The sequence below is a fragment of the Microcaecilia unicolor genome, chromosome 3 (genome assembly GCF_901765095.1).
Source record: "Microcaecilia unicolor chromosome 3, aMicUni1.1, whole genome shotgun sequence".
Taxonomy (NCBI): domain Eukaryota; kingdom Metazoa; phylum Chordata; class Amphibia; order Gymnophiona; family Siphonopidae; genus Microcaecilia; species Microcaecilia unicolor.
This window is the reverse complement of record NC_044033.1, coordinates 467432819-467457304: the sequence shown is the minus strand read 5'-3', so window position 1 is coordinate 467457304 and position 24486 is coordinate 467432819. Positions and strand designations below refer to the sequence as shown.

Here is a 24486-nt window from a genome sequence, read left to right as displayed (position 1 = left end):
GACAATCTTGTGAACGAGAACACAGACTTTGAATTCAATTCGTTCTTTGATTGGGAGCCAGTGGCGCTTTTCACGGAGGGGCTTTGCTGCCTCAAACCGCGATTTGCCAAATAGCAGTCGCGCCACCGTGTTCTGTGCAGTCTGAAGTTTTTTTAAGGACGTGCTCTTTGCAACCAGTATAAATTCCATTGCAATAGTCAAAGTGGCTTAAGACGAGGGAGTGGATTAGCGTCCTGAACAGGTCAAAAGGAAGTACTGTTTGATACGCTTAAGAGATCTCATAGAAAGGAACATGCGCTTCGTGATGGACAAAACTTGGAGCTCAAGAGTCAGGTGAGGGTCTAGAATGACCCCAAGGAGTCTCATGCTGGCAGCGACAGGAATGGTGATGTTCTGCGCAGTAACCAAGGCTGGTACAGACTTGATAAACTGGGAGGAGAGGATGAGGCACTGCGTTTTTTCCTGGTTGAATTTAAACTTAAATGTGCTAGCCCAGTTAGTCATGATGGCGAGGCTAGTCTGAATCTTAGCTGTGATTTCGGCTATGGAAGAGCAAAAGGGGATGTAGATGGTCACATCATCAGAGTAGATGTAGGGACTCAGCCGTTGCTGTGGAGGGCCGTTGCGAGAGGGGACATCATGATGTTGAACAAGGAAGGTGAAAGGGGAGAGCCTTGAGGGACCCTCACAGCGAGACCTCCAGGATGGCGAGATAGAGGACTGGACTTTGACCCGATAGGATCGACAGGACAGGAATTCTCAAAACAAATCCAATACAGGACCTCCAACACCATTTTCTGCTAGTAACATAAGGAGGAGACTGTGGTCAACCATGTCAAATGCGCTTGACATGTCAAATTGAAGAAGCAAGATGTTCTTTCCGAAAGACAGCTCCTTTCTAAAGTTGGACAGGAGGGTAACCAGAACTGTCTTGGTGCTATGTTGCGGCCGGAATCCAGATTGGGAGGCATGAAGAATCGAGAATTTGTCCAAGTAATCAGATAGTGTTGCGTTCTCGAGGGCCTTGGCATCCTGTCAGGTCCTCGAGGCAGGACTGGAGTTCGTGAGCCCTTGGGCCACTGCCGAGGAGTGGCAGCGGCAGGCAAGACCACCTTGGAACTGGATACCCCGAACAGCAGTACTGGAACTCTGGACTGGAGTAGTACAAGGCAGGCAGCTAGAACAGACAAAACAGGAACAGCTTCACCTGAACTTAGCCACCGTTCCTCCGGAGTTGAGCTCCGAAGTGCAGGTGGCCGGCAGGACTTGCAGGATAAGGCAGGAACTGAAGATCCAGAGGACCCACCCTGGGTCTGGGATAAACGAGGGAGACCAGACTAGGAACTAAACACAGACAGTGTGCTGCTGCACAGTCACTAGCAAGACCCAGAAGACAGACCAAGGAACACAAGGCGTACAGGAGCCTAGCAGGAGCAAGGACTAGGGCAGCATACACACTAGGCAGAACGGGAATCCAAGAATACCCACAGGGTAAACACTCTAGCTAGGTGGAGACAGGATACAGGAATAACCACCCAGGAAATACACACTACCTAGACAGATACAGGATTCAGGATATACACTCAGGATATACAAGCAGGGTAGGCACACAGGCTAGGCAAGGCAGGACTTAGGGTAAAGAGAGCAAACCAGGAATAACAGGCCAATGGTCTTTGGGGCAGACAGGAGAACAGACAGAGTAAACCAGGACAAAGGCTTCACCCCAACCCAGGGTAAGCCAGGGACAGAGGCTTCACCCCAACACAGGGTAAGCCTGGAGCAGAGGCTTCACCCCAAACACAGGGTAAGCCAGGAACAGAGGCTTCACCCCAAACACAGGGTAAGCCAGGAAGGACCCGCAGTCCACAGAGGCTTCACCCCAACTCAGAGTAAGCCAGGAAGGACTGCAGTCCACAGACAGACAGTGGCAGGGAAGACCCCCCACGGAAGGACAACAGAGACACAGACACAGAAAAAAGCTGGGCTGGAACCCAGAGAGAGGCTAAGCAGTAGTGCAGCAGACACTTACTAACCTGACCTGGCCTAAGAGCATAACACTTATGCAAAGGCCCTGACTGCAAGCACAGTGCTTCCTTATGAAGACTCTCACTGATGAGTCACCAGCAGTAGGGCAGAAGCAGGAAGTACACAGACCCCAAAGAGAGGCTTGACACACATAGGAAGTGAGCGCACAGGAAAGACAAGCAGGAGCCATCTTGGAAGCTGGCACAGAGCCGGTGGCAGCCATCTTAGATGCTGGCTCCCTAGAGAGGCATAGCCCACACAGGTGAGGTCTAGTGAAGCAATCAGCCCAGAGACTAGAGACAAGACAAACACAAACACAGACAGAAGCCAGCAGAGCTGCTGACCCCCAGAAAGAAGGTAAGGCTGAGGGTGGTCACGGCCACAGACGTGACAGTTAGCTGTGAATTCACCAAGCTTTCCATAGTCTTCACAAGCAAGGGGATTGTAGCAACAGGGCGGTGGTTGCTAATAACACTAGGCTCACATTTCGGGTCCTTCAGGATTGGTGTCAGGAGTATATGGCCGTGCTCAACAGGGAAGTGACCGTGCTGGAGCATAAAGTTAAGGTATGATGTAGTCAGCAAGAAAACGGTCTGGCACCGATTGCAGCAGATATCAAATGATGTATTAAAATCATATACTGAAAAAAATGGTTATCTTATGGGAAGGTGGGAAAACTATTCCTCCTATGACAGAGATTGTTTTAGATGGGAAGAAAGTAGTCCTTCATGCTAAGCCCAAAAGTTTGGGAGTCTGGCTAGATAGTTTAAGAAGAGGATGTTCAAATCTGTGCTGTTGTATCATTGACTTTTATAAAGCTACATTTCTTGCAACACATTAGGAGGTATTTCTCAGTAGATAATCTGCAAAAGATGGCACATGCATTTGTATTAATAAGATTGGATTATTGCAACTCTCGGTTTTTGGGTGCTTCTACTGCAAAACGTTTACTAGGGAAACAGAAATGGGAAAGAGTAACTCCTTTGCTGTATTCACTATATTGGATTCCTGTTTCTGCATGAATTGATTTTAAAGTTTTATGACTAACATTTGAAATATTATAGCGAATGCACATCTTATTTGGAAAAATACCAAGTCACAAAATTGGGTTTAGGACACAAACTGAGGTTGCATGGGAGCTGACTCAAGAATAATATCAGGAAGTACTTTTTCATGGAGAGGGTGTTAGAAACCTGGAATGCCCTCCCAGGGGGAGGTGGTGGAGATGAAAACGGTAACTGAATTCAAAAATGCTTGGAATAAACACAAAGGAATCCTGTATAGAAAGTGTGGAATCAAACAAGCTTAGTGATGATTAGATGGCAACACCAGTAATTGGGAAGCAAACCAGTACTGGACAGACTTCTACGGTCTGTGCCCCAATTGTGACTGGACAGATTCAGCTTCAGTAACTGGAGAATAAAGCCAGTACCAAGCAGACTTCTACAATCTGTGCCCTAAAAATGACAAGGATATATCAAGATGAAATATACAAGTTTATCTAGTTGGGCAGACTGGATGGACTGTACAGGTCTTTATCTGCTGTCATAAATGCGTGATTGAGACAATGGTGCAGGGATGAGGGATTTAGATTTGTTAGGAACTGGGTGACATTCTGGGAAAGGGGGAGACTGTTCCGAAAGGACGGGCGCCACCTTAACAGGGATGGACCCAGGCTGATGGTGCTAACTTTTAAAAGGAGATAGAGCAGCTTTTAAACAAGAATGGGGGGGGGGGGGGGGGGGGGGAGCCGACAATCACCCAAGAGTGCATGGTTCGGTGTGGAGCATCCTTGAAAGATACTGTTGAAACAGGCCATTTAGAGAATCCCAGTATAGAGGTTTCAACAATGCTGAAAGTAAGCCAGGTGTGCTTAAAGAGAGATCAAGATAAAGGATGCACATTATCCCCTTCAACTAAGCAGCTTGTAGATCCAAGGAAAAAACAGAATATGAAGTGTCTGTATAAAATGCTAGAAGCATAAAAAATAAGATGAGAAACTTAAGTGTATATAGAACTAAATGATGAGGTAGATATAATAAGCATCTCAGAGGCTTGGTGAAAAGAGGACAATCAATAGGATACTGTGTTAACAGGTTACAAATAATATTGCAATGATAGAGAGGATCAAATTGGAGGGGGGTTGTGCTATATGTTAAAGAGAGAATTGAGTCAAATAAAATAAATACTCCACATGAAACAAATAGCAGAGTGGAATCATTATGGATAGAAATTCCATGTGAGAAGGGAAGTACTATTCTTGAAAGGTTCTATTACCATCCGCCAGGACAGAACCCACAGATGAAGAAATGTTTACAGAGATTAGGAAAGCTGGCATATTGGGCAACATTACAATAATGAGTGATTTCAATTACCACTTATATCAATATTGGAATAAGTAGAATATAAATCAACTATTATCACAAAATTTTCTACCCTATAAACTCCAGTATTGGAGGTGTAAAGTCACAATTCTACATGAATATAATTGTGGAGAAAAAAAAGACTTCAGAAACAATGGAGTTGTCTCTTTAAAGGCAAACCTTTCAATATCCAGAGAGCTCCCCTTCAATCACTAGTCTTCACAAAAAAAACTCCATGCTTCTTTATTCATGAATTACATGTAAATACACCTTTCACAATACCTTATGGTAGAGGCTCATTCAAACCACCATTCCTCCGGTGAAGCAAACATTAAATCATTACTTAGCTTGGATAGTAGTGGTGCAGCAAATGCGAATTATCCTCAACAGATTACGTTAACCATAACGCCCAACAGGAGAACCCTGTTTCACCACCATCGGGCTGTTTCAAGGGCTAAACACTGCATCTATAATGTCTATCCACAGCTACAATCACCACACTAGTAGCCTCTTCTTGGCATTTTAAATCTTGGGAGGCTTCATTTCACAATATATACATTTCCTCCATCTCACCAACTTCCTCAATGACGTATACCAAGCAGCATTAGAGCTTAATAAAAAAATGATCCATTTAGAGAAATGCTTTCCACTCAATTGATATATTTAGACCTTTAGGAATTACTGGGAACTAATCAACTGCCTTAGTTGAAAGGGTCAAGGTCTTGGAGTAGAAGGCCCTCTTGTGCAGTTTTTGGATTCTTGTGTTGAACATTTCTGGAATTTCTTACCTTACCTGTTTGGCAGTGTTCCAAAATTACCTGCTACAGGTTGTAAAAATCCTAGGAGGAGTTTTGCCTCCTGTTAATAAAGCATATCTTCCATCTCTTAATCAAAGAAAGGCAAGTAGATTTGGGCCTTCGGGTGTTGATCAATAAACAGACAGCTTTGTTTCTGCATTTACAGATGGGTCTGGGTGCAAACAGGATACTGAGCTAGAAGGACTTTTGGTTTGACCAATACGGCTATTCTTATGTTCTTATGAAATTCTGTAACAGGGAACATCTGGTGGGCACATAGTAAAAGCCTATTCAATAAAGGATCACAGCCGCCTACTTTTCTTTACAGAATACTAGTGTAACCAGATATTAACCCACTTAACATTTTGGCATGAGCCATAGAGCTGGGATAGGTCCGAGTGCCTCTGTGCAGCAGGGTGGAGGCTCTGCCTATGTATGACCTCTTTCAAATACGTAGTATGCAAAGTAAACAAGTATTTGCAGAATAGTACTTAGGTGGTATGCTAGCATTTGCACATAAATGTGAACTAGGTTATATGGTGGTCTGATATAGTGCAACTAGTTTTTTTTTTTTTGTTTCTTATGTACTTTACAAGTGTGTGTGTGTGTGTGTGTGTGTATATATATATATATATATATATATATATATATTGTTTAAACTTAAATACATCTTAAAAACAATACTGGAGATATTAGTTTCTGACAATCCAGGTAAAGGAATACCATTATCCTCTCCTTGCCCACTGACTTCTCTGAGGGAATCAAATTAATGATCCCCACTACCTACTTACACATTTGATAATGCCATTCCTTAAGAGAGTTACAAGGGATGACCCAGTTGATCACCATCTATTTTAGACCTGTAAGAATGGGCCATGGCCTTATAATCCTGAAAATTCGAAAATTCTTGGGACCCTAATATCATATCACAGCAACCTTCTCCAAGCTCAAATTTAGTTTACCAAACGTATTTCTCCCTTAACTCCAAGTATTAAAATGGTACATGATAGAATAAATCACAAAAATTAAAACCACCATAAAACTTATACTAATGCATGTTTACACCAACTATGCTACACTGTAAACTACTATGCTCATCCCCATCCATACATCAAAAACTTTTATCCACATCCTAAGCAGCTCAACTGCATCATACTTTGCCTATCCTTCCCTCAGGCCAATAAATCTAGAATAGCTCTCTTTCAAAATCCTTTAAAAACTGAAACGTTTTCCAACATTACCAGGAGCAAGACAATTCCAATCCTGCACCTTCTTCACACAAAATGTTAAATTATTCTATCATAATGAGGAAGGTCCCTAAAAGGCTCTCTTTGAGGTCTGCATCAACTACAATGCAATATCCTTTTCCACTGGGCTAACCAACACAATCATATTTGCTTTCCAGACAGGCTTCACTTGAATTGTGAGGAAAAATGGCCCGCCATATGCAAAACAAGTACCTAAAGCACAGGGATCCTAAAACTGCATATCAAAGGAAAATGAGGACTGAGGGAAGGAGTAGTAGTAGGGACATTATGGGAACTTTTATCACAAATGTCTGCACTGGGTTTGTTAAGCTAATTGCTGGTGCTGCATATATATGATGTAGAGAAGCAGAAAAGTGTATTTTAAAAAAGAAAAAAAAAACTACTGCTTTCTTTGGAGAGCTAATTTATTGTGCCCATAATCCTTTAAAAACTTTATATCCAAGAAAAAGAAATGACCTTTAATACTGAGAGTCCTTGCTGTACATAAAATAAAGAATTTACTTGTATTTAACACAATGCTGGTACATATAAGGTTTACCTTGGACTAGAAAATAAACATCTATATTACGACACCAAAATTAAAAATGTGTGAAGACTGCTTTTCAAGTATTATTTTCATCAGTAGCAGCAAGAACAAATATACAACATGTACATAAATCGAAGTGCTCTCATCTATTCCAATAAATATGTTAGCCCTTTCCCTCACTAATAGTAGTGTTTAAAACCTTAATTCTTCCAATAAAGTTTTTTGTCCCCATCAACAAATTATAGAAACACCTTTCTATATGCATGATGTATTAAAAATAGTATCTATGTTATTGGCAAATAGTAAGTAGTCTCTCTTGTTTTAACATCTAAAGTACAGATGAGAAATGAGAACGCAAAGATTAAACCACATTTGAGCTCAAAGTCACTTACTTTGCAATGACCAATGACACAAGTGAGGGTATATAAACAAAATGTTGTTTATGTGCTATAACCAATACATTATTGCTAATTATTAGATATGGAAATTATGGTTCAACTGTGAATGCAGATGTTTCCATTTTGCATACTATGATTTGTTCAATATTCAATCATGAAAATCTGAAGTCAGTAAAGAATATTAATTGAAAAAAAAACACTGCATATGTGAAAATGAAAATTAGTTCCTTCCTTACAAAGGTTTGAAAAAAGTGACAGGAAACACCTACTCTAAACTACATATATGGATATATCTACACATATAATGAAAATTAGTGAATATCAACTGCAAAGACTTTAAACTGGTCTACAGAAGATATATTTGCATGAGGGGGTTGTAAAAATAATAGTGAGTTGTGAAGATCAACCAGTGAGGCTTTACAATATCCTTTACTTATTAGACATGTTTAAAGCAGATAATTTCACACCTATGAATCAGACACAGACCATCAGAAAGATTTTATCGTTTTTAGAATCAAAATATTCCTTAAAATATTTACATTTTGCAGTAAAAAGGATAGCAAAACACAAAATAATGTACAAGCTTAGACAGTCAAGTAATTGAAGCACAAACAGGTTGGGAAATGAAAATGCATTAATGACTATATTGTGAAATTGTAACTTTAAAAAATCATATATATATATACATATATAAAAAGAAATACTCTGGCTAAACAAGTGCAATTCAGAAAATAAAAAGGATAGGAGAGATTAAGGGATTAAAAATTGAGCAGAAGTACTTTATATATTTTCTTAGTAATTACAGAAAACATACAGATTAGATACCATTTGCCCAATAGTCTCTTTACAGTGTTTTATGCCTTATGTTTCTATTCATGACTTGGGAAATTTAACCTCACATCCAGTCCATAAAAACAGTGCAATGAAAAAATAAAATTGTATGAACTTTACTTTAAAAATTAACTGGAGCATCACAGAAGGAAAATAAGCTCAGAAGCAGTAAAGATATGTGCACTCAAGTCAATCTTATCAAATCTGAAAGCAAATTTCTACGCCTTTATTGCATATTAACAGAAATAATCTGTAAATCTGAATATACAGCAATAAAACATCTTTTAATTAAAATTTTATTTCTATATATAGATAGTTTAAGGTATGAGGATGAGATCTGGCACTTAATTTGTACCACAACCCAGAATGTATGCAAAACACTAAAAGTGAATAGAAAAAATGGCACAATCTTAGCAGGCATCCATATAAAATTTCAGACACATCTTGAGCAATTAATTAAAATTAAATTCTGACAACCTGCATATTTTACCTCTTGCTTTTGACTCGATCACCATGATACCTGTCTTTGAAACGTTTGTCTCTATCTTTGCCCCCACCCCGTTCTCGATTTCTATCCCTACTCTTTTCTCTTTCTCTGTTTTTATCGTGAACATGTTCATCACTTTTTTGTTTACTTGTATGCCGTTCTGAGTTCTTACTATCTCTTGAGCTTTTACTATCAGAGCTTCGGCTACGGTGTGACAATCGTGTTCTCTCTCTATCTTTATGAATGTCTTCTCGTTTTTTTCTCTCCTTCTCTTTTTCCTGACTTCTGTCTCTCCATCTATTTCTGTCAGAATCCTGATCCCGGTATCTGTCAGCATTTAATTCTTTTTCATGTTGCCTTTCTCTTCTTTTGGAATCACTATAAAATCTCTGCCTACGTTGACCACTGCTTTCACTGCTAAAACCTCTTTCCAAATGATGTTCTTGTCTATCCCACGGATCACTGTGGCGTCGCTCTGGTCCCCTGTTGTCTTTGCTATGATAAAACTTTTGTGACCCTGAATATCTTGATTGCTCATGAGCCAGTGGTGGTCCATGAGCAACAGGTCCAATATAATGTGGTGGTGGTGGTGGTGGTGGGCCTAATAAATGAACAGGAGGCCAAGGTATTATAGGATTTGGTAAGCCAGATTCTGTAGAATGAAACCTCAAAGATGGCGGTCTAAGAAACCCAAAACCTGGTGGAAAAAGAGGCGGGGGCGGTATATGAGGAGGAAATCCAAACACAACACTACTTTGTGTGGGAAAATGAGGTGTCTGAAATGGAAATGTAGTGGGTTGAGGATGCTGAAAACTGGACTGCTGAGGCCTAATTTGAGAGAAATTAATAGCATTTTCTGATTCAAAATGACATGCATTTCCTGATGAGTCTCTTTTGAAAGATTGCATACTGTCCAAATTTTGCAAAACTGCATCTTCATGCAACTCTTTTGTCATTTCAACTTTTGAGGAGCTTGAATTTTCATCTTTTCTAATTATAGGTGCACTATACTGCATCTCACTCTTTGAAATATCAGTTTGATGAAAGTGTGGTTCGTTTTCTCCTGAAGACTTATTTCCTTGACCAGTATGCTCATTTTCTGAAACTGAATTCTGGTCTTTGTCTTTTAACCAATTCATAGTTTCTTCACTTTTATTGCATTCCTCATCTTTCATATCTGAAGCAACATGCTGACTTCTTCCAAATGCCTGTCTTGGGTCTCGTTTTAGATGCATGAACTTTGGAGATCTAGAAATATTAACAGCCATGCTTTCTGTGGAAGCTGTGCTAACACTGTTGTCCATGTCTTTGCCAGACTGGGATATGGCTTGAGAGATATCAGAGTTTGACTTCCTTTTAGATTCATTTGAAACCTCTTGTTCAGGTAACTGAACCTTTGACTTTTTTTCCTTATTCTCGTCAATTTCTCTTCTTTCCAACTGCACAGAAGGTAAATTAGCTAAAAATGCTTCAGTAGAAACATCTGGTGGTTTTCCCTTAAGTGTAAGGCATGTCAAGGTTTCTGTGTTATTTGAAGTTCCTGCTGCCAATGTAGTCACTGATTTTGCACATTCAGTTGATTCCTGTGGCTCTAGATTAGTTACAGTGTCTGTAATATTAGAATCAGTTACACCATCTTCTACTTTTAAGTTGTTTGCATTTGTTTGTTCATCCAATAAAGGCTTTTCTTCAGTAATCAATGAATCTGTAACAGCTTCTTTATATTCAAACATATTTTCTGTAGTACCTAAAAGACTCTGAAGTATGTCATCTACAGGCAATGGTTTACTTGCTAGTTCAAGAGTAGATGCCTGGTTTTCCCATCCAACCAAGACACCAGGAAGAAACCTAAGAGGTTTTGGTGGCTCACGTTTTATCAGCGGAGGTACAGGTTCTACCTCCATTTGTGTTTCATCAGATTCAGATTGTTGTGATCTATTTCTGTTCTTATGCAATACAGTAGTGAAGGAGTTAAAAAAATCATTCTCATCATCATCATCATCCTCTTCTCCTTCATTAGAAACATCTGTTTTATTTTTTTTTTCTGCTGAAACACTACTTAAGACTCTTCCAGGGGACTCATCATCAAGGCTTGTGCTATGCTGTCTCTTCAGTTTCTGACGTATTATCAATGCCAACAATAGGTTTGGTCGATGTGCTTCAAGCCCTACAGAACAAAACAACAATTAAAAGCATAATAGTAAATTAGTTATGATAACATACAGGCCTTAACTTATCTAAAATATTGCATAAGTATATCCACTGCCAATGACAGTACATCACCTAGTCAAATTTCATACATAGGCATAGATATCTACATCAGGGGTGGGCAGCCTCAGTCCTGGAGGGCCACAACTCATGCATGATATCTATTTACATGCACTGCCTCCATTGTATGCAAATTAATCTCATGCATACTCATTGAGGAAACCCTAGGTTATGACCCTCACAACCAAGGTTTCCCACTCCTTCTCTACATTAATATGTAATATGAAAAGACTGACATACAGACATCACAGTTTCAAAAAAAGGTTAATATTCTTGTCCAGCATAAACACATCTACGGTGAAAACTATATATCATTAAGGTCAATTTACAGCAGAACTGTGCTGTTGAGCTAGTAGATTTCTCTTGCCAATGAACCCACTTGTACAAGCTAGAAAGCTCATGGAAAAAAAAAATTTAGAGGGGAAGTTTTTTGAAACAGGACAAAAGTCCTCACAATGATGTCCCACATAGCTCTGTAACCAACTCCAATATACTAGTATTAGGAAACATTAACCTCCACCTAGAAGACCCAAACTTTACCAACGCACAAGAATGCAAGGAATTCCTCCACTTATGGGATCTTAAATGGCCACACATGCAAGCAACCCATGTCAAAGGGCACACACTCGACCTCATCTCACACAATCTGTCCACTGACCAGAACCTAATAATAACAGAAATTAAATGGACAGAAACACCATGGACCGACCACTACAAACTAAACCTATCCCTAAAATGGCGGAAAAAGGGTTCACACCATATACAAGAACACACAACCTACAGCACAAGAGTCCAAATAGACTCGGAAACATTCTGGAAACAGATATACAAAAACAAATAGACAGCACAAATGGACTCCATATACTACCTCTCAGAATGGGATAAAAGATGCAGAAGCATACTGGACGAAATAGCACTCTTACGAACAAGAAGCTCACGTAGGCATAACTCGATACCGTGGTTCAATGAAGAACTGAAAAAAATAAAAACACAATCCAGGAACTCGAACGAGCTTGGAAAAAAAAAAAGACGAACACACACTCAACGCATGGAAACAAATACAAATAAAATACAAATACGCAATAAGACAGACCAGAAGGTCATACTATAAAACTAAAATAGGGCCAGATTACAAAGACACGAAGAAATTATACCAACTCGTGAACAAACTACTAGACATCACCTTGGTCACCACAACCAATATAGACATCCCATCTGCAGACAACCTTGCTAAATGCTTCAATGAAAAAATTGCAAACCTACGTAACACGCTACCTCAGGACAACACCAATATCGAAAATTTCATCACTGGCTTGGACCCAACCCCTGGTGAATACCCAGTGGACTGAACCTGGTCAAACTTCGCTCTCCACACCGTGGAAACAGTCACCCAGGCGATTAATAGGTTCTCCAACTCTCACTGTAAATTGGATACCTGCCCCAGCTACCTAATAAAATCCGCCCCCCCCCCCCACCGCTTCATAGCAGACCTTACATCCCACTTAAACTACATGCTTCAACAAGGTCTCTTCCCTAAGGAAAATGGCTACATCCTACTCACCCCAATACCAAAAGATCCCAAGAAAAAATCAAACAAAATCACTAACTACCGACCAGTAGCATCAATCCCACTGGTGGTCAAATTGATGGAAAGCATGGTAACCAAACAACTTACTGATTGTTTAAAAAAAATTCACAATATTACATGAATCACAATCTGGATTTTACCCCCCCCCCCCCCCCCCCCCCCCCCCCATAGCACTGAGGCAGTACTAATTACCCTCCTAGCCAAATTCAAGCAGCAAATAGCAACACGCAAAAGCATACTTCTCTTCCAATTCGACATGTCCAGTGCGTTCGACGTGGTAAACCACAAAATACTACTAAGACTCCTAGATTATTTCGGGACTGGCGGACACATACTTAGTTGGATCAAGGGTTTCCTAACCACTAGAACATATCAAGTGAAATCAAGCTCAAACATATCACCACCACCGTGGAAAGCAGAATGTGGAGTACCTCAAGGATCACCACTATCACCGATCCTTTTCAACCTAATGATGACCCCACTAGCCAAATCCTTATCCAACCAAGGCCTTAACCCTTTCATCTATGCAGACAATGTCACAATATACATTCCTTACAAACGTGATCTGACAGAAATCACCAACGAAATCAAGCTCGGCTTGAATATCATGGACTCATGGGCAAACGCATTTCAACTAAAACTCAACACAGAAAAAACACACTGTCTCATCCTCTCATCCCAATATAATACGAACAAACCCACAAACATAAACACCCCAGATTATACCCTCCCTATCTCAGACAGCCTGAAAATTCTCAGCATTACAATAGACCGTAACCTCACACTAGAGAACCATGGATGCCATTTGCCAGAGGCCAGGGCTGAGGTAACACCGCACTGGCCCCTAGGAATGAGGCATCCACCTCCACCAGGAAAGGTTTAGATGGATCCGGGCTGCGAAGTACCGGGGCAGACAGAAAGGCTTCCTTCAAGGTGAAAAAAGTCGAAAGTGCTTCAGGAGAGCTGTTCCGGACATCCGCCCCCTTCCAAGTGAGAGCCGTCAGAGGCGCGGTAATCAAGGAGTAGTTCCGAATGAATTGTCTATAGTAGTTGGCAAATCCCAGGAACCTCTGCAGGGTCCGGAGTCCCTGGGGGACCGGCCAATTGCAGATGGCTTAACGGACACGACATATCCCAAGAAGGAAATCACCTGCTGGTGGAAGGCACACTTTTCCAACTTCACAAAGAGGCGGTATTCTCGGAGTCGTTGGAGGACGGTTTGGACGTAGGACTGGTGCTCTTGTCGAGAGGTGGAGAAGACCAGGATGTCATCAAGGTAGACAATGACTGAAGTATATAGCAGATCTTAAAAGATAAAATTGACAAAATTTTGAAAGACTGCTGGGGCATTGCAGAAGCCGAATGGCATTACTAGGTACTCAAAATGACCCTTGTGTGTGTTAAAGGCTGTTTTCCACTCATCTCCCTCACGGATCCGTACCAGGTTGTAGGCTCCCCGCAACTCCAGTTCTGTGAATATCTTTGCCCCCTGCAATCGATCAAACAGTTCAGGAATCAGGGAGAGTGGGTACCGGTTCTTAATAGTGATTTTGTTCAACCCCCGATAATTGATGCAGGGTCGTAGAGATCCATCTTTTTTAGTGACAAAAAAGAACCCGGCTCCCGCTGGCGATGAGGATGGCCTAATAAATCCTTTCTGTAGATTCTCCTGAATGTAAGTGCGCATGGCATGGGATTCATCCCGGGAGAGAGTATACAATCTACCCCTGGGCGGGGTTGTTCCTGGGAGCAGTCCAATGGGGCAGTCGAAAGATCGGTGAGGCGGAAGTGTCAGCCTCCTGGATACTGAACACATCCTGGAAATCCTGGTATTCCTCTGGTAGGCTAGTCTGGGTGGTCCGCAGAACTTCGGGGAGAGCGGCGAGGACCCTTTTAGGAGGCTTGATAGGCGGGAGACACGTCTGGTAACAACGTGAACCCCACCGATCGATCTCTCCCGTGGACCAGTCAATAGTAGGTGCGTGGAGGCGCAGCCAGAGTAGCCCCAGGATTACCGGGTGAATAGCTCGAGGGAGTACCAAGAACTGAATGCCCCTACTTGCATAAACAGGGGTGAGGTGACCTGCGTGATGGGCCGGGGAAGATTGGACCCCTGGATAGAGGTGACCTGCAGTGCCAGTCGGCACGGGACAGTAGACCCCCCCCCCCCCCCCCAACCGAACCAGATCTGCATCAATGAAATTTCCTCCAGCCCCCGAATCCAACAGGGCCACGGTATGGACACAATATCCCTGCCATCGCAGAAGTACCGGAGCAGACAGCAAGTTATCGGGAAGGGAGGACGACCGACCCAGCACCCCTCCCTTCACGGGGCCTGGGCTGCAGCATTTCCAGACTTGTTCAGGCAGGCATTCACGAAGTGTCCCGGCTGACCGCAGTATATACAGAGGCGATTCTTGCGGCGATGGGATCTCTCTGCCTCGGAGAGGTGGTGACGCCCAACCACCATGGGTTCTTCATCGGTTTTCGCAACAGCCCCTCCCAAGGCTCCAGGCAAGCCAGAACAGGGCGGCCGGGGAGCGGGCCTCTGTATCGGTCGTTGAGTAGCCCGTTCTTGTGCTCTCTCCTGGAACCGGACATCGATCTGGGTGCAGAGTGTAATGAGGGCGTCCAGGGTCATGGGATGCTCCCGCTAGTTCAAGGGGGGTCCCGTCGAAACGGGGCAGTTCTGGAAGCCGCAGGCCGGGAGTCGTAAGAACAGATCTGGGGCGCCGGCAAGATGCTGGTTCTGGAGGGTGGACATCTGGGAGGAGACAACTTGTAGAACACTGGACAGTTTGTTCAGCTGGGCCTGCTGTTGCTGCAACACTTGAGCCAGATCCGCCAGATCGGTGTTGTCCGGCGAACTCATGGCTTCGGCTTTCTGTTACGGTCAGTGAGTTCTTGTGCCGTGCAAAGCACCAGCGGGTAGCCCGTGCTCAGCTGGCAGCCGAACAATTCCCAAAACTTCACCTATGACAACCACCGTTCCCCGAGGGTTGAGCCCCCAGGTGCAGGCGGCTGCCAGAACTTACAGACGCAGTTGGGATCGGAGTCGGGCAGCGAGCTGGTCAGGAGACTGGCAGTGGTCGAGGCAGGCGGCAAGCAGGGAAAGATTCCGAAGTCAGGCAGTGCTCAAGGCAGGCGGCAAGCAGAGAAGAGTCCGGGGTCAGGCAGTGGTCAGGGCAGGCGGCAAGCAGAGAAGAGTCTGAAGTCAGGCAGTGCTCAAGGCAGGCGGCAAGCAGAGAAGAGTCCGAAGTCAGGCAGTGGTCAGGGCAGGCGGCAAGCAGAGAAGAGTCCGAAGTCAGGCAGTGGTCAGGGCAGGTGGCACAGAGAAGTCCGAAGTCAGGCAGTGGTCAGATCAGGTCAGGTCAGACGATAAGCAGTAGTAGGTAAACCACATAGGAGCTCAAGTCTGTCTACCAAAGTAGAAGCCGAAGCACTGGAGTGGAGAGCAGACGCTCCCTAAGTAGCCTCCCCCCCCCCCCCCCCATCAAGAGGAACGAATACAGCTGGTCAAGGGAGCTCCCGATAGGCAGGTCGGCGGCGGAGGCGGGCAGAGGTGGAAGGCTCCAATCAGAAGTCGCCGGAGGCGGGGCGAGGGAGGAACTAGTGTTCCCGACCGTGTAGGCTTACCACCAGCCGGGAACGCTGCCGCACACGCACGCCCGCAGCCGCCCAGCTCACAGCAGGCCCGAATCCCCCGCCCATGAGAGTCCCGTGCCCAACCAGAAAGGGCCAGAACGACGGCCCGGACCCGCAGCGCAACCCGGGTGCCGACTCCCAGATAAGGCCAGGACCGCCCCCCTAACGTGGGAGTGGAGGCAAGGCGGAGCAAGACCACGGGAGTGGAGGTGAGGAGCATGACATATTTCTATAGAACCCCAAGCACAATTAATTAGGCAGGATGAAGAGATTAGGGGGCACCGGGAACACAAAATTATGCTTTTTGCGGATAATGTCCTCTTGACTCTAATATCAACAGACATCTCTAAAACAGGTTACAGAAATTATCACACAGTAAGGATTGTTGTCAGGTTTTAAGGTCATAAGTACATAAGTAATGCCACACTGGGAAAAGACCAAGGGTCCATCGAGCCCAGCATCCTGTCCACGACAGTGGCCAATCCAGGCCAAGGGCACCTGGCAAGCTTCCCAAACATACAAACATTCTATACATGTTATTCCTGGAATTGTGGATTTTTCCATTTGTCCTTTAGGAAACCGTCTAACCCCCTTTTAAACTCTGCCAAGCTAACCGCCTTCACCACGTTCTCCGGCAACGAATTCCAGAGTTTAATTATGCGTTGGGTGAAGAAAAGTTTTCTCCGATTTGTTTTAAATTTACTACACTGTAGTTTCATCGCATGCCCCCTAGTCCTAGTATTTTTGGAAAGCGTGGACACTTCACATCCACCTGTTCCACTCCACTCATTATTTTATATACCTCTATCATGTCTCCCCTCAGTCGTGTCTTCTCCAAGCTGAAAAGCCCTAGCCCTCCTTAGTCTTTCTTCATAGGGAAATCGTCCCATCCCCGCTATCATTTTAGTCGCCCTTCGCTGCACCTTTTCCAATTCTACTATATCTTTCTTGAGATGCAGCCGCACCCTGGAGCGATACAACGACATTATAACATCCTCACACCTGTTTTCCATACCTTTCCTAATAATACCCAACATTCTATTCACTTTCCTAGCCGCAGCAGCACACTGAGCAGAAGGTTTCAGTGTATTGACGACGACACCCAGATCACTTTCTTGGTCCGTAACTCCTAACGTGGAACCTTGCATGACGTAGCTATAATTCGGGTTCTTTTTTCCCCACATGCATCACCTTGCACTTGCTCACATTAAACATCATCTGCCATTTAGTCGCCCAGTTTCGTAAGGTCCTTCTGTAATTTTTCACAATCCTGTCGCGAGTTAACGACTTTGAATAACTTTGCGTCATCAGCAAATTTAATTACCTTGCTATTTACTCCCATCTCTAAATCATTTATAAATATATTAAAAAGCAGCGGTCCTAGCACAGACCCCTGAGGAACCCCACTAACTACCCTTCTCCATTGTGAATACTGCCCATTTAACCCCACTCTCTGTTTCCTATCCTTCAACCAGTTTTTAATCCACAATAGGACATTTCCTCCTATCCCATGACCCTCCAATTTCCTCTGTAGCCTTTCATGAGGTACCTTGTCAAACGCCTTTTGAAAATCCAGATACACAATATCAACCGACTCCCCTTTGTCCACATGTTTGTTCACTCCTTCAAAGAATTGAAGTAAATTGGTCAGGCAAGATTTCCCCACACAAAAGCCGTGCTGACATGGTCTCAGTAATCCATGTCCTTCGATGTCTAATTTTGTTTTTGATAATAGCCTCTACCATTTCCCCCGGCACCGACGTCAGACTCATCAGTCTATAATTTCCCGGATCTCCCCTGGAACCTTTTGGTCAATCTAACCAAGTTAGAAATCCTCAACCTAACAGTCTCACCGCAAAGGATAGCTCAGTTGAAGGACCCCCCATTTGCGTGGGTTTCTAGATCCATTAAATATTTAGGGGTCCATGTTATACCCACTGTGGATGAGCTATATGCTGCCAATTTTACACAGTTATTTGCTGAACTGGATAAGTGGGAAGGGCTAACTATTATCATGGATGGGTCATATTCAAGCGATAAAGACGATGCTATTACCAAAACTGCTGTACTTATTCTTGGCTCTCCCACTCCTGATCCTTCGCAGATTCTTTGAAAAACTCAATCGTAAACTCTTTGCCTTTATATGACAGAAACATCCACCGGGGGTGAGGCGATCCATGCTCTTCCAAACAATCACTAGGGGGGTAATGGGAGTTCACAATCTTTATCTGTATTATCAAGCGGCACAACTTAAGATACTAGCAGATTGGACTCCCTTTACATCTAAGAAATGGCTCCAATGGTAGAGGGCATGGGTGGGCACCCGCTCTACTGGGGATTTTTTATGGTTACTGGGGAGTGATTTGTCAGCCATCATTTGAAGGGTACCGATAGGGATTAGTCATCCACTGACCACATGGTATTCCATATGAAAAATATTTTTTGAAGATCGCAAGTATTACTTACAGACAGCTCTACGGTGGGCCCATAAATTCCCCTCTGGATCTAGTGATACGGTTTATAAAAGATGGGCCTCCAATTGCTTGTATATTTTTGAACAATTTTGGGACGATGGGAGGATATTCAATTTCAATGAATTACAAGAGGAAAATGGGTTGGAAGGAGAGAAACTCTTTCATTATTGGCTGGTGCGAGACTTCATTCACAAGCGAGCTCAGGAGGAATTGGGCTTAATAGTAGCAGCATTAGAACGAGCTCTAAGGGGCGGGGGAGGAAGGGGTAGCGTGTCTCATCTTAACTTTATTATCATACACTAACCTCCACATCCATTATACTTATCAATGGGAGGATGCATTACAAACAAATTTTCACCTGGATACTTGGGAGAAAGGATACTGGTACCTACTGAAAACTTCAGTGGCTCAATGTCTCTCTGGAAATGGATTTAAAATATTGTACTGGTGGTACTATACCCCAGAGCATTTAAATAAAATATATCTGCAGGTTTCTGTTGACTGCTGGCGGAAATGTGTTGATAGAGGAACATTTTGCATATCTGGTGGACCTGTTCAGTGGCTCAATCCAATTGGATGTTAGTGCTGAAGTTGGCACAAGTGGAATATTGCTTACTACACTTCAAGCCTTCAGAGATAACTGTGATCCAACATAAGCTGGCAATACATTTCTTTATAGCAGCAAAATTGACTTTGGTCCGTTCTTGGAAGCAAGAGCCATCTATGTGACCTACTCTTCATAAAGTGGACTTTCTGTTTCAAATGTCTAAACTAACAGCTATGAGACGGGGACGTTTGATGTCATTCAATAAGCTTTGGCAAAAATATGAACAATGGAAATCTCAATCATCAACACCACAGTGATTCCAGAGGGATGGGGGAGGGTGATGGGGACAATTCAATGATTATTGTGTGAAGTTTTGTATTTGAATGTGATGACAACTGATGCTAATTGTAACATGATGCTATTTCCATCAATAAATGTTCTTGGAAAAAAAAAAGTACTGCAGCTTCTCCACCGTACATGTGCGGGTGCCTTCCCGCCCACTGTGAGAGAGCGAAGACCATCAATACAACTAAGCATGGAATCAAGTCAAAGGGGGGGAGGGAAGGGTATGTGAGAATGAATGGCCTGCTGCCCTTGGAGAATACCTGCTACAGGTAAGTAGCTTTGTTTTCTCTGAGGGTAAGCAGGCCATATTCTCACATTTACGTATCATCCCTAGCTACTACCACTAAAAACATCATTGGTCAATTGGACCTCAAAACGGCGAGGCAAAATATTAATTAACCTGAAACTATATACGAATGTGTGAGAGTGCAGCCTGGAACAGAACAAAACAGGTCTAGGGGTGCAGACCCCAAATTTTGCAGAATTGTATGTCTAAACCAACTATCACATCAGGTTTATCTTGTTGGGCAGACTGGATGGACCGTATAGGACTTTATCTGCCATCATTTACTATGTTACTATGTATCTTGCTCAAGGCAGTAGCTTCTCGCCCTAATACTTGTAACGTTTTTGCGGAGTTTCGCTGTGACAGATCATTTGCACAACGGTCTTTTTAAAGAACACTTGTTAGGTTCTGTCTGCAGTTCTTTTATTTTTGGAATCCTTCACTTATGTTTTGAGATTCAATCATTATATCAGTTGATGTTCTCATTTCAGTATTTTACCATAAGACTCCTGATGTAGGCCTATCCGGCCGAAACACAACGTTGTGTCGAGTCAATATTTATGTGCAATTGTTTTATTAATATTTGTTTGAAAATTATTAAACGCTGGTTATTTTAACTTCAGTTTGGTTCCAATCTTTGGATAGCCTGGCTTTTATATTCCCACTTTTTTTGTTTTTACTTTTACGCCTCGTGGGATCTATTGAGTTCTCCACTTTTGTGGATTCTCTCTAGTAGTGAGACATGAATGTGTGGACTGAAGACCACGTCACAGCACTGCAAATTGTTTCAATGGAAGGTGATCTCAAGTGGGCTACCGACGCAGCCATGGCTCGGACATTGTGAGCCTTGACATGACCCTTGAGAGTCAGCCCAGCCTGGACATAACTGAATGAAATGCAATCTGCCAGTCAATTAGAGATTGTGTGTTTCCTGATGCCAACCCCCATCCTGTTGCGATCAAAAGAAACAAAAAGCTGGGTGTACTGTCTGTAGGGCTAGTCTGCTCCAAGTAAAAGGCCAATGTTCGCTTGCAGTCCAAGGTGTGCAGTGCACTTTAGCCAGGATAGGCATGAGGTTTAGGAAAGAATGTTGGAAGAATGATCGACTGGTTCAGATGAAACTCCGACACAACCTTAGGTAGGAACTTAGGGTGTCTGCGGAGAACTATTCTGTTATGATGAAATTTGGTGTAAGGAGGAACTGCCACTAGGGTCTTAAGTTCACTGACCCTGTCAGCTGAAGTAACAGGCCCAAAACCAAGATCTTCCAGGTCAAATACTTCAGATGACAGAAATCCAGCATCTCAAAAGGAGCTTTCATCAGCTGGTTGAGGATGATGTTGAGGTCCATGACACAGGTGGAGGTTTGACAGGAGATTAAGATGTATTTGATAAACTATTTTTCCTTTCCTTTTGCTGTTTTGTTTGTGTGTGTTTGTGTTTTGGGGGGAAAAATAATAAATTGGAAATTTACTGTGTCAACTGGCTAACATAAGATTGTCAAAAAACTGAGGTTTATTGTCTGTAACCGCTACATTTGTATTCTTTATAACTCTGTTTTTGCAGAGTGTTACTTGTATTTTTAACAGCAGGCTCTCTCGCCAGGCATAGCCAGCCCTGCAATTTGAGTGTGTGTGTGTGTTGGGTGGGGGGGGGGGGGGTTGGACTAGGGGGGCAACACCTCTCTTTCTCTCCCTCCCCCCATGCGGGCATGCTAGGCTGAGCCTCACCAGCCAAATAAATGGACTAATGCCACTCCCCGTTGCTTGATTCTGGCTCTAAGCAGCATGCCAGGAATTCTCACACATACTAGTGTGAGAAGTCCCGGCATGCTGCTCAGAGCCAGAATCAAACAGCGGGGAGCAGTGGCAGTCCATTTATTTGGCTGGCGGAGCTCAGTATCCCTGCCAGGAAAGGTAAAGGAGTTCAGAGATGCCAAGGGTGGCTCATCTTAAAGCTGGAGTTTTACCATTGCTACTCTGGAGATTGAAAGCCAATGAGTGAGGTTTTTCTTGTGGGCTCCAGCCATGTCTAAAACAAGTTCTGGCAGATGCATATTCAAAAACTGACATATAAATAATACATCCAAAACCCTATTATCTTCTCATTTCCATCTTCCAAAATTCCAGATAGCAGCTATACAGATCAGCAGGACCCAAAGTAGTCCAAAACAAGTAAAGTCAGAAACACAATTTAGACCTAATTATTCAACCACCCTTAGGATTCACCTTTGGGTTTAAAAAGCAAAACTATGTGCATGTAAGGACTGGATAAATGAATTAAAATTTAAAGCAAATGCTCTTAATATGTAATTATTGGTAGCAATAATGAAAGTGATAGAATATTCACATAGCAAGCAGCATGAGCCAACAGATTTATTTTCCATTGAACATAATTAACATTTTATGAACTTGCAGCTAACAGTGTGCTAAACTGGACAATATTGGCACATTTAGACGACTCTGGACTTCTGCATGAAGGTAGCTCTGCCCGCATTATTCAAGATGTCTCTTATAAACAGTAGTAATAAACAATATTAAGTGCATTTTTATAATATACCACTGCATTCCACAAAACAAAAGGAGCAAGGTCCCACAAACCATCTTTCTCTTTTCATCTAGGCATAGGAAAAAGATTTTAAATGCTGCCAGGTTTCAACCTAATTCATGTTTAATGTGTGATCTAAATGTCATGACTAAAATGCATAAATAGATAGAAACTCTGAATGTTGAGCACCTGATTCTCATAACTTGATGTCTGTTTTAATGACCATTTACCAGGAGAAAAAAAAATCTCTGCATAAATACAAGATGCATGCTAGGGTATTCCTATAACCAGTCCCTTCCAAAGACACACACCGATTACAATTTATAGCAAATTACTACTCTACCTATGAAAACTTATTCCATTATTATACTTCCTCTGTGTGTGCATCTGTATGCTGCACAAGCCGTAATGTTTGAAAATATAAGTGGGATCAAATAAAAATGGTACCAACAATAAAAACGAGAATGTGGAAGAAGTAGCTCACAGGTTTGGTTGCTTTATTTTGAGGCTCCCTGTCCCCGCTCAGGTATCTGAGCTCTCCCTCCCTTCCATTGGGTCTGACTCTCTCTCCTGTTTCCAGCAATGAGCCGCGGTACAAACAGCGCTGAAGACAGCTGCTTACAGCTAACCTGATCCGTCTCGCTGCTTCGTCCCACTCACAGGAAGTTGAAAAGGCGGGATGAAGCAGCAATGAGACCGGGCAGCTGGAAACAGCTGTCTTCAGCGCTGCCGGTGCCGTGGGGGCTCAATGCTGAAAACAGGGAGGAGAGATAGCCGGCAGGACCTAAAGGAAGGGAGGGAGAGCTCTGCTGCCTGACTGCAGGGACAGGGAGCAGGGAGTACAGGGAGCCTGAGGAAGCAAAAAAACACTTGGCTGGCCACTATTGTTGAGGGAGCCTGAGACAGAAATAGGGGGGCCTGGGCCCCCAAGACCCCCTGTAGCTATGCCACTGGAATAAACCACAGGAGAGGAGGAGGACAACGATGCTGAGAAGGGACCTAAGCCCAAAGTTTGGAAGCTGGTTGTTAAGTTTAACAAACTGCTCCCAAAATTCTTTAAAAATTAACAACCGGCTCATGCGAGCCAGCTCCAGTACACCACTGAGTTGGTCCCAAAGTTCTCAAAATAAACAAAATAACAACAAATATTTTATAGAAGAAATTTGGCCAAGGATACTAAAGTAGATTGTACCAAGTTTAAAAACTCAGGTGCGAACAGCCATTTTTTTTATTTGGGGGGGAGGAGAGAAACAAAAAGTGAAGAAAGGATTCACATGGGGAGATGTGTTCTAATGCCACCACAGAGAAAATTGACACATAAGACTCTGCAAGAAGGTGGCAGAGCGGAAAATTGCAAAACATGTTTGGAAAGTCTTTTACAAAACTTTTCAGGAAACTGAAAAATAATCTGTGGCAGTGCTATCATATAATATCACCGGCAACTGTGATTGGTCATCCTGTTTAAGCAGCTTTGCAAAAGGATTATAAATGTTTCTCTATCAAGGGTTTATTTTTAAGTTTACATATACAACTCAAATAATCATGCAACAATGAGATTTGCAAATGGCAGACAATGCAAAAATCTTGGGCTATTCTTCTAGAGTGGAGTAGTAGCTTAACGCTAGTGCAGTGGACTGAGAACTTGGGGAAATGGGTTCAATTTCCACTGCAGCTCCTTGTGACCCTGAGCAAGTCACTTAACCCTCCACCGCCCTGGGTACAAAACTTAAATTATGAGCCCACTAGGGACAGAGAAAGTACCAGTAAATAATATATGCAAACCACTTTGGTAGTACCACAGAAAGGTGGTATATCAAACCTATGACCCTTCTGGATTACTTGGAATATATGTAAACAAAATGTGTTCATCACATAGCATTACAGCTTCCCTACAGGCCAAGGGAGGTGATACAATCAAGAATTAGTACAATACATGCAATCATTAACATAACACATTTAAGAAAACTAGGATTAATAATATTTGAAAAGTCCTACTTAAGACACATTAGAAAAAATAATCAAAAATCATTATCAAAAAACCATGTTATGCCATTCCAAAATGACATTATGGGAACAATTTTCATACATCTG

General features: G+C 42.8%; 1 protein-coding gene across 1 annotated transcript in view; it reads right to left on the bottom strand.

Annotated features, from left to right (window-relative positions):
• Positions 1-6709: 6709 nt before the first annotated feature.
• Positions 6710-24486, bottom strand: part of PHF3 (PHD finger protein 3) — a 264231-nt gene continuing 246454 nt past the window's right edge. Inside the window, 1 exon segment of the mRNA XM_030199001.1 lies at positions 6710-10862. Coding sequence (XP_030054861.1) covers positions 8695-10862 — 2168 coding nt within the window. The 3' untranslated portion in view covers positions 6710-8694.